This window comes from Psammomys obesus, unplaced genomic scaffold (genome assembly GCF_907164565.1).
Source record: "Psammomys obesus unplaced genomic scaffold, mPsaObe1.curated_primary_1811, whole genome shotgun sequence".
NCBI classification, from domain to species: domain Eukaryota; kingdom Metazoa; phylum Chordata; class Mammalia; order Rodentia; family Muridae; genus Psammomys; species Psammomys obesus.
The window spans coordinates 11,481,532-11,492,265 of record NW_026585626.1 but is presented as its reverse complement, the minus strand read 5'-3'; the positions used below and the strand labels follow the sequence as shown (position 1 = coordinate 11,492,265).

Below are 10,734 nucleotides of genomic sequence, written 5' to 3'. Positions count from 1 at the left end.
TGTGTGTGTGTGTGTGTGTGTGTGTGTGTGTGTGTGTGTGTGTGTGTGTAGAGTTATGTGCATTGCTTGCATGTACCCACAGATGCTGAAAGATGCTGCACGATTTCCTGGAGCTGGAGTTGCAGGTGGCCTTGCTGAGAACTGAATGTAGGTCCTTGACAAGAGCAGTACACTAGTGACTTTTCTATTGCTGTGATAGCACTGTGACCAAGGCAATTTATAGAAGGGTTTATCTGGGACTTCCAGTTAGAGAAAAAAGGAGTCCATCATGTTCATGGTAGAGAGCATGACAGCAGGCAAGCAGGCAGGCAGGCATGGTGCTGGATAGCAGCTGAGAGTAAGCCCCATTCACAAACAGGAAGCAGAGAGCACATTCGGAATGGCAAAAGGCTTTTGAAGCTTCGAAGTGACACATCTCCAACAGTTCACATCTCCTATTCTTTCCCAAACTACTTCTATTGAGACCAAGTATTCAAATGACCAAGACTTATGGATGATATCTCTTTCAAACTATCACAGGCAGTAAGTGCTCTAGCCCAATAATCTCTCCTCTCCAGCCTTACCTTTCCCATCCATTCCTTTCTTTATTTCCTGGGTTCCCCACAACATGAATCTTATGGGAAATTCTCATCTTGAAGAGGTTTTATAATCATTTCTGCAAAACCTCTACAGTAAGCTGGACAGTGGTTGCTCACCACTTTAATCTCAGCACTTGGGAGGCAGAGACAGGCAGATCTCTACAAGTTTGAGGCCAGCCTTATATAGAGAGCAAGTTCCAGGACAGCCAAGAAAAAAGCCCTATAAGATAATGTGCTAATAAATCCTGCCTGCTTGAGGGGAATTTGATTCACTTATCAAAGTAATCAGCCTATCATTTGTAGGCCTGGTCAGTTTTCCCTTATACTAGGCTAACACATAGTTAGCCATTAATTTCTGGAGATCCAGCCCCGGACAGAGTCTAACAGATTTATGATGCTATAGCAAATTAGGTTCAGGTGGCTCAGCACTAAAATAATCAATGATACATTCTAAGTGACATATGAAGTAATGCTTTTCTACCATTCTAAATTCTCCTGGTGTGTGTGTATGTGTGTGTTATCGACATAGATACATTTTGTACATCTACAAAAGATAAGTTAAACCTAAGAGTTATGAGACATACTACCCCTTTTGTTATAAACTGCCTTCTACCCCTTGGTAGAGCACTTATTTCAAAGTTCAGCCTGTTATAATGTTAAATTGAGAAATTTGAGGAAGAACATAAAATAATATTGCAGGTACAAGATGGAGCTACTGACTCGGGTGAGTTTAGCTAAGGAAATGAACAGTAAGGAGGACTTCACTATTATGCTTGCGTCGGGAGTACAGGCTGTGTTATAGCAAGCAAGATACATGGAACATTACCCATTCCTCACAGTTCTGCCAGTACCACTGGGCATGATGACATCCATAACGGGTGTGATGATTCACAGAGGGATTTTAATAAATATTTTACCAACTTTTAAGTATAAGATTAAAGATGGTAGACATTTTGCCTTCTTTTTTAGTTTTGGCTGGGTGACTGGCTAATATTTTACTTAGAGGAGGAATTTCTGTATTGCATATGTAATAGAAAGATGAGATAGGATGGTTAGTACTGTTAAGATGCTGTAACTGGAATTAACTGCCGAGACTGTCTTAACAGAAAATTATGTTGATCAGACCGGTCTATGGGCATGTTTGTGGGACATTGTCTTGATTGCTAATTGATGCAGGAAAACCCAGAGCATTATGGGTGGCAGTATTCCCTAGAGGAGAGTTATTGAGGTAGGGAGGTGGAGTGGGGTGGAGGAAGCTAAGAACAAGCAAGCAAGCACATAAGTGTGCAGCCATTCTTTCATATCTGCTTTTGACTGTGGATATGATGTGACTAACTGCTTGAGTTCATGCCTTGACTTTCCCTCAATGACAGACTATAAACTGAATAAGCCCTTTTACCCCTAAGCTGCTTTTCTTCAGAATTCTTTCTCACAGTAACGGAAATGCAACTGAAAATGAATCTCTCATTGTCTGGGTAGTCTGAGGATATTAGACATTTGATAGCATGTGACTAATATGTGGTTAGTATGTATCCACCCTTCAAGGACCATGAAGCATTGATGAAGGGATGAAGGGTGAGCTAACAGGACATCCCACCCCAACATACGCAGGACAGCTACCAAGTTTCTTGTCATTTTTATTGTGTCTCTGTTGGTATAATGTTCTTGTGGAATGTATACAATTTACCCTTGTTAATTCCAATGCCAATTTCTCTACCTCCCACCGGACATTGCATTGTGATTCTTATTCTAAGCATCACCTGTCTCATGTTTGTCTAAACATGTTAGCATTTGTTCTCTGTATTGCCAATAAAAACAACCAGCCAATGCTGAGCAATGGAGAGAATAAGGTGGGACATCCTGGTGCAGAGGGGATGGAAAAGAAGTGAGTGGGAGGAGAAATTCCAAAGGAGAGGATCGGGAAACATCAGGAGAAATGAAGCAGACCTAAGATATGACTAAAAAGGCAACTCTAATGTGGGAAATCTGAATGGGAAGAGCCTATTCAGCTATTGCCCAGCATTGTGCTCTAGGTTATTTAAATAAATCCTAGCCTCTGTGTGGTGATTTGGGCATACAGCTGGTTTAGGACTAACCACTGTTTCATTAAAAGCTAAATCAATATTAAATATTAATAATCATCATTATGTCCGTAGAGCTCCTTCCACAAGATTTGTTTTGTGAACTGATGAGCCCATAGATCCTGCCAATTGATCTCTTTTTTGCTTTTGTATTTCAGAATGACTAAAACCCAAGGCTCACTTTCTCACTAGAGCTGGACAGTACTGTTGTGTTTATCCTACATTTTTCACTGGGATAGAGAGGCCAGAGAGTTTGAAGATGGCCTCAATTCCTGATAAGAAAAGAGGTGGCAATGGTAGAAGCCAGAGCAGGAGCATATAATGCACCAGATACCTTGTGAGGCAGCTTCTATGAGGAGCTATATAGCCATACCTACTACAGATATGTAAACTAGAATCAGTCAGGACTGTCACTTTGGGCAAAAAATCACAGCCTTGCAAATCCTTGAGGTGGATTGAAATCTAAATCTTAGCAGCTTGAAACAGGATTCTTCCTAATTAAGGTCCCAATGAAGCTCTTTAAAAACACATTCAATGTCATTAACTGAACTTTACAGCTGCCATTAATTGAACTCTACAGGTGATAATAATTACAACAAAATGCACATCTATTAACTGAGACATATGGAAGCCTGGGAGATCTTACACCTGTCACTTTGGCAGCACTGAGGGTAGAATCCAGTGCCTGTTTTATAATTAGTAAGCACTCCACCACTGAGTAATATTCCAAGACCCTGTCACATAGTTTGCATGTATTGGAGAGTCTAATAGGAAACAAACAAAGCAGCTGTCTACAAGAGGCCAATCAAAACATTTCTTTGTAGCCTAATGAAAATACAACTTTAAAAAGTACTCTCAAAATCACTTGTGATAAGTTTCTTCAATGTAGATTTAAATATTACCCTTAACTCTATATCCACATTCCTTAAAAACTCAGACTTTACCAAGAGTTCAGGCGGGTGTCAGGCCTACCCCATTATGTCGACTCTGTTAATGTTCAGAACAAAATCTTCTATAGGTGACTTGTTGAGCACAATTCCTAACTCAAATGGCAACACTGCAGTTACCTTCTAAATAACTTTCCTGTGCAAAATGATATTCATTGGTTTCTTCACAATAGTAATTGTCATAATAATATAAGGACAGCTACAGCAGACAGCACTTACTGACAGTGACTGGGTGCTAGATACAATGCTAATGACTTTGCATGGCCTTTCTTTTCTTTTTTTTCTCCTTTGCATGTATGTGTGATGTGTATATATGTGGGAGTGTACACATGTTCATGTATGTGAGTACGGATACACAAATGACAACCTTGTCTGTTGGCCCACTGTACTGCATCTTGCTTTTACATGACGATCCAAACTCAGGATCTGCACAGCAAGCAATGAACCAGCTCCCAATCTGCTTCACATATGTTTATATGTTTGATAACTTAATACTGGCAACCTCAAAGAGACTTACAGCACTACTGTCATTTGAAAGGAAGCAAAGTTAATTGTTTCTTACTGATTCCTGCTGTTTTGATTTTAAAGGACATCAGCTTATAAAAGACATTTCCAACCTGCTCTACTTTAGCGATAAGCACATGCTGTAGAGGTAGCATAAATAGTCTAGGGATAGTTGTGTTGTGCAGACATGTCTCTGCTGTAGTCCCAAGTGTGGGATGTGGGATGCTTTGTCCATAGCTGACATCTGCCTCCTGAGAGGTGAATGATCTCTGTCACCTGATAAACAGTGAGAGGCTACATGATCCGCTGGAGGGGGGGTGGCCAGTTGAAAGACAGTTGTGTGAACTTTACGAAGGTATAAATAGGAGCCCACAGACAGAGAAAAATTGCTTTGTATCCTTTCAGAGAACTCTTCTTGCCATGCCTGCTGATTCGTGTCATTTCTGCTGAACCCTGCTGTTGCTGTGGCTGAACCTCGTTGCTGCTTTTGCTATTGCTGGATTGCTGGTTTGCTGTCTGACTGGACTGTAGGTATCCTGATGACAAAGAGCGGAATCGCCCCAAGGAGCTACTTCTAAAAATGTCCACATAACCTGTCCCTACTAATCTTCCTTCTCTCACCTGGTGTTGGAAGGTGCTTGGATAGAGAAAGAAGAAAGAGACATAAAGAACCCCAAATAAAGGAAGTTTAAAAAAAGTCTACAGGACTCAAGCATTCAATGGACACCTAAAAATGTTATAAAACTATAGTGTTAGAAAACCTATAGTGATTAGCCTATTTGTTCTTTCATTCTTAGCCATAAAAAATTTCCAGACAGACTTTGCTTATAATTTTCCTAACACTCAAGACTATAGAGCAATTTCTAGACAAGTTCCTGAACCATGAACACCACTCAGTAACCAAATGACCATGATTATCAATCCATTCAACCTTGCCAGGAGCTGTATCCCAGAGCCACACTAGGGGACAAGCCAGCACTTCCTATATGGAGCTTAGATTATCCTATATAGATTATCTTCGTTTGGTACAAAAATCATTAGATTTTGGTTCTTCTTAGTGTAACGTTTCATAAACACTCAGACAAATCTCAAAATTATCTAAATTATAGATTAAAATATATGAAAATATGAACTGAAATACAATACCATTTCACAATCAGTTTCTGTTCTTATAAGCCAACAGGTACAGAGTATTCATTCTAAAAATAGACATCTTTTAAAAACTGGCATTGGCCAGTTTTAAAGATGAACTTGGGTTTGTTTTGAAACAAAGTATCAAAGCACTTTAGCTGTCAGTACTGAACTTCTGAAGGACAAAAGAAGAGTAATGGGATAATTGACAATGATTAGGAAGAGATTTATCCTTCAGACAGACGAACCTGCTCTATATGTTAGCCACAAAAGGAAAGAACAATGTGTTCTCTAACAGGATTTTATTTATGTGGTGAATTTTTTGATTTATGGCAATTGAAGCAAAAAAGAATAAGACTTACCACTACTGACAAGAAATTACCTAGTAAAAATGAACTAACAGGTAGATGAGCTCTGACTGTTTAATATGCAGACAAATCTCAGCTGGTAAATAATTTGATAAGTATACAAATGATACAATCAAGTTTAGGGAAAGGGAAAGTCCTTGAAAAACCTTGTCCAGATATATTTACAGGCATAAAACTCATACCTCCCTCCTAATCACATCCTAAGTACTGTTTAGACAGGAAATCTAATTCTCCAAAGAGAATTACTTTTACCTTATCTGAGTAAAAAGAGTGATTCTGTGATAAGCCATGATCTTAGGAAAACCTCCGATACACCCTCAAACTAGGTTCAGCAGATGGTCAATGGATGCTAACCCGTGATAAAAATACATATTTCATATATTCTTAGGAAGCACACAATTTTGATTTTGTGTTTTCATGAGAACCATATATCATGGAATCCAGAAAAAAAGACTGTCAGTTATTTAGTGAAGTTCTTATCTTGTAGATGAGGGAATTGCTGAACTAGGTTAGTGAAAATCTAACAGTTGGTTAGGGAGGCCAGACCGGTTTGCAGATGTGAGCTCCATTCCTTTCCATCACTGCAGTGTGCCATTCTGCCTCTGCCTTGCTGAGACCCAGCTTACAACCTCTGTGTTAGACTGGGGACAAGGTCGGGACTAATACTGGTACACTTCAGGTTGCTGGCTACCTCTTTCCGAGAAAGTAAACAGCTCTGCCTATTCCTGGGGAGAAAAATAAAATCTAGATTGCATGTCTGTAGCACAACTGATACAGTAGAAGTTTAAGAAAAGCAGTCCTCATCTAACTCCATGTGAGAGTGTGAGGAAGCTGGATTTTGCCAGACTCTCAGATATCAACCCTTACAAATTAATATGAATGTACAGGTGTAGGGCCTGAAGGGTATCAGATATCAGTCCAAGCCTAAGATAGAGTTAGATGCTGACTATAGGACAGATTTTTAACATGGACTTCAAGGGCAGACATTTAATCCTGCAACTCACTGAAAACCATAAGTCCGGCACACGTGCACCCGAGGGAGGCAAACGCTATCAGTGAAGTCAGACCTTGATAATCCCGGCTATTGCTCTCCCTCTCTCTCTCCAGCTGAATCTCATTTTTTTTAAACTAGGACATCTCTGCTTCCACTCTACAGTTTTATTTATGTACTCCATTTGTTTCTGAGAATCCAGAACCATAGCAGGATATTTAAAACATGCTTTTAAAAAGAAGAGAAACCTCTTCTGAGAGGAAATCATAACACATCAGTTACTTTGGGGAGCTCAGCTAAAAATAATAAAGTCATTTAATAAGGAAATTAACTCTGTTCAACCTGCTTCCCCCAAATCTCCAGTTTGCCTTTCAGGAATTCCCTGTGAAGGTATTGCACACCCCCCGTGGTGGGAGAGAAGCATGCAGGACACCAACACAGGATGTTCCAAGCACAAGCTGCCTAGGCAGCTGGACACACTGAGCACTTCTCTCCCTGGGAGTCTCTTGTGGGTTAGCCCTCTGCAAAGGTCAGAGTCCCCTTCAGAAGTTCAAGATTGGCTTTTGAGGGAGAAAATAAGTGCAGGAATTTCAGCCAACTAAGAAATAGATTCTTTTGATTAAATGTCAAAACAAAAATAAAAACAGCAGCAGCCTTTCACTAGAGGGTACTGTGGCAGTTCTATAGAGTGGGGCTGTGAAAAGATGGTGGCTATTTTAGGCTAGAAGATATCTACTTCTTAAGAAGTTTTACTTTCTATAAATTTTGTGTGGTTAACATGGGTTTAAAAATGCGTTCCCGTGCTTGGTATTTCATATTCATTTATGCAAAATTATGTAACACTTGAAAGAGAAATCCAAACTTTCATGAAGTGTGGAACTACAAAACGTTATAATCATTTGTAAACAATCCTGTCTTCTCTGTCATCACTGATCCTCTATAAATGATATGCCCTTTTGGTAGTTCACTTTCCTAAGGCTTATCATCTCCCTTAGAGGACCAACTCAGCTATAAACAGTTGTGTTTTCTTGTGGTTTGACAACTTAGAGAAGGGCCTTGGAGCAGTTGCCCAGGATTTACCAACTCCGCACCGAAACATGCCAAGGGAGGACTGCATATTTATCCCAACACTTGCATAGCCTTGGCGGACATTTTGAACAACGTGGATATTTTTTTAGTTTCTTTAGCCTACAAGTTGAATGTGTGATAACTTTTGCTATCAATGCAAGGATCTTGAAAGAGTTTCATTGCATGTATTTTAAATTCTAAAAATGTCAGTAAGAAGGAATGTACTTATAGGATTTTGTAGAGGACAAGAGGACTGACAGGAGTTGGGAGGAGTCTGGGAGAGGAGAATGGCTGAGTATTAAAAATGCACTGAATGTACATTATATACAGAGATGAAAATAAGCCTACGTAACGTAGTATAATAAAAAATTAGTAAATAAGTGAGTAGAATAATATATTCAAAAACATATCTTTCACTTCCAAAGTCTGTGCAACATTCCCTCCTAACTAAGAGTGGAAAACGTGACTGAAGCCCTTACCGACTTCCCACTTGAGAAGGCTGTTGTCCTCCCTCTCCATTTTTCCAATGACATACCAGATACATGCCATCCAGTGTGCAAGGAGAGCAAACATGGACATGAGCAGGGTGAGGACGATTGTGCTATGCTGAGAATAACGGTCCAGTTTCTGTAGGAGGCGCAAAAGACGCAGCAGCCGGACAGTCTTTAGGAGATGCACGAGGGACACCTGTGGTGGGGACAGAGCAGCACAGCTTGGAAGCTACATTCATAGCACAGCACTTTACACAACCCATACCAAAGGTGGAAAGTTTCTGAAATGAAGCATGGCTGTGGTTTCACCGCGGTGGCCACGCTGACTAAGAGTGTTTCTGCTCCTCGGATACTATATAAAGAGGTGAAAAGATGAAGTAAGGTAGGCTGAAAGTTCCAGAGTTAATTTAATTTTTCCTTCAAAAACTTAACTTTATTAATTATAATTGACTTTGTTTTCTACCTGACTGCATACAATTTTGTATACATTGTTCCACAACTAAGACACACTGAGTGTAAAATTTCACTGTCACTTTGGATATGTTTTCTGTTAATCTACTTTCTCTCTATAGTTAATATATTTCCCTTAATATAAATATTAAGGGAAAACTTAAAAAGTCATAATAAAGATGGTTAAGATTTTTCCAGTGTTCATGTCCTGAAGCTAGGTTTTCATGAAACCTGTGCTGATCTGGAAAGATTAATTTCTTTAAGTCAGCTGACCCATAAACTTGAATAAGTATCTCACACTCAAGTACCAGTGGCATCTTCTGTGTCATCTATTTGGCTTCTTCCACTATTGATGAACAGAGAAAACATTCACATGAAGTATTCATACCCTGAGCTTTTCTCTAGAATGTTCTACACCCAAAATGAAGTGGAATTTAAATTGGTGCATCTCCTATGCCTTGTCTTTTCCTATAGTTAAATTATAGATAGACTTCAAACTCAAGGGCTATTTTCCTGAACTTAGGCGTCAACTGAAAGATAATGTGAACACAGGCATGGCCAGAATCAGTGATAATGAGAAGTGCACCTAATATACGCTCCCTGACTAGTTTTACAAAATCTCAGAGACTATTCTAAAGTAGAAAACACAGAATATTGACTCACATAGAAAAAGAATTTGATAAAGTCATTGACCATTTAATTTCTTGCGACAAACTACAAGTCAAAGAGGTGTGCTTATAGCTTGTGGCTATTAGAAGTCTCTCCTTGACACAATATGATCATAGAAAAGATGAACATTCCCAGAGGGCTTGCCTAGAAATCAGCTGGTCAGTTCATTTCAATTCTTCTCTGTTACCCAGCTTCCCTTATTCTAAGAAAAACATATGTACAGCTTTATCTAGCAAATATTTTATATAAGAATGAATCAATAACAACAAAAAGAATATGTGGACAGATCATTAAGATATAAGATACTAAAATCTCAGCATATAAAAAAATTTCAACAAAATTGTGCTCAATCCTAATATTGTGAATTATTCTGCACTTAAATACATCTTTTAAAAACCATTTCCTCCTCCTTATCTTTCTCTTTCCCTTTCTTTTCCTTCCCTCCCCTCTCCTCCCTTCCCTTCCTTCCTCTTTTCTCCCCTTCCCTCCTCTGCCCTCCTGTCCTCTTTACTTCACTTCCCTTCCCTTCCTTTTCCTTTCCTTCCCTTCCCTTGCTTGCATGCATGCATGCATGCCTGATGGCCGGCCTGCCTGCCTGCACACAGGTGTCCTTCATGTGTAAAAGCCACAGGATAACCTTCAGGAGTGGGTTCTCTCTTCCCGCTATGTGGGCCCTGATATGTAGCTCAGGTCACCTGGCTCAGCAGTAAACACCTTTACATGCTGAGTTATCTCATAGGTTCATATAGAAGTGGATCTTTAGGGCACCTGGGAACCTGGCAGCTATTGTGCTTGTTTATTTCTTCTTGATACTCTTCATGGTCAAGTTTAGCTTTCTCTCTTCCTTCAGAGTCAAGATCTCACCTTCCATTTATCAACCTAGTGTGGAACGCATGATAACATGCTGCTAGGATTTTATATTCTCCACTTTGTCACTTAGAGAATTATTATGAATGAAGTTTGCTTGAGAGGAAGATGAATTTGATAGAGAGGTGACAATTTTTGAGTGAAATGAAGCCTGGCACTGAGTTCCCGATGGAGAAGTTCATCTGAATACAGTGTTGATGCCTCATTCTCTCTGGCCTCACAGGCAGCGGTTCAGGAAACAGCATGGGGCTTCCCTTCTGTGGCCATTTCCACAAGCAGGGAATGCGAACTCTAGCTTAGGATGACATACCCTAGTGATATGCTGGGATATTTCAAACAAACAAACAAACAAAAAAACATCACTAAACTTGCTTTCATCTGAGCCAACAGCTTTCTGCAGTAAATGAGGACTCGGGCTTTTGATGAATGAGAGAGTTCATGATTCTTATTGTTTGGGATGGCTAGCCCAAATTTGCCCTGAAAGAGAATTATAAGCTACTTGTGGACACGTGTATCCAAAGTCTCTAGCAGCACTTTTCACTGTTACTGTCTCCTGACTGTCAGCCAGGGAAGCACACAATAAAAGAGC

General features: G+C 39.7%; 1 protein-coding gene across 1 annotated transcript in view; it reads right to left on the bottom strand.

The window, feature by feature from the left end:
• The window catches only part of Kcnh8 (potassium voltage-gated channel subfamily H member 8), a 427,312-nt gene that overhangs the window by 136,026 nt on the left and 280,552 nt on the right, over positions 1 to 10,734 (bottom strand). The window contains exon 7 of the mRNA XM_055614910.1: positions 8,148 to 8,355. Coding sequence (XP_055470885.1) covers positions 8,148 to 8,355 — 208 coding nt within the window. The remainder of the gene's footprint in view (positions 1 to 8,147; positions 8,356 to 10,734) is intronic.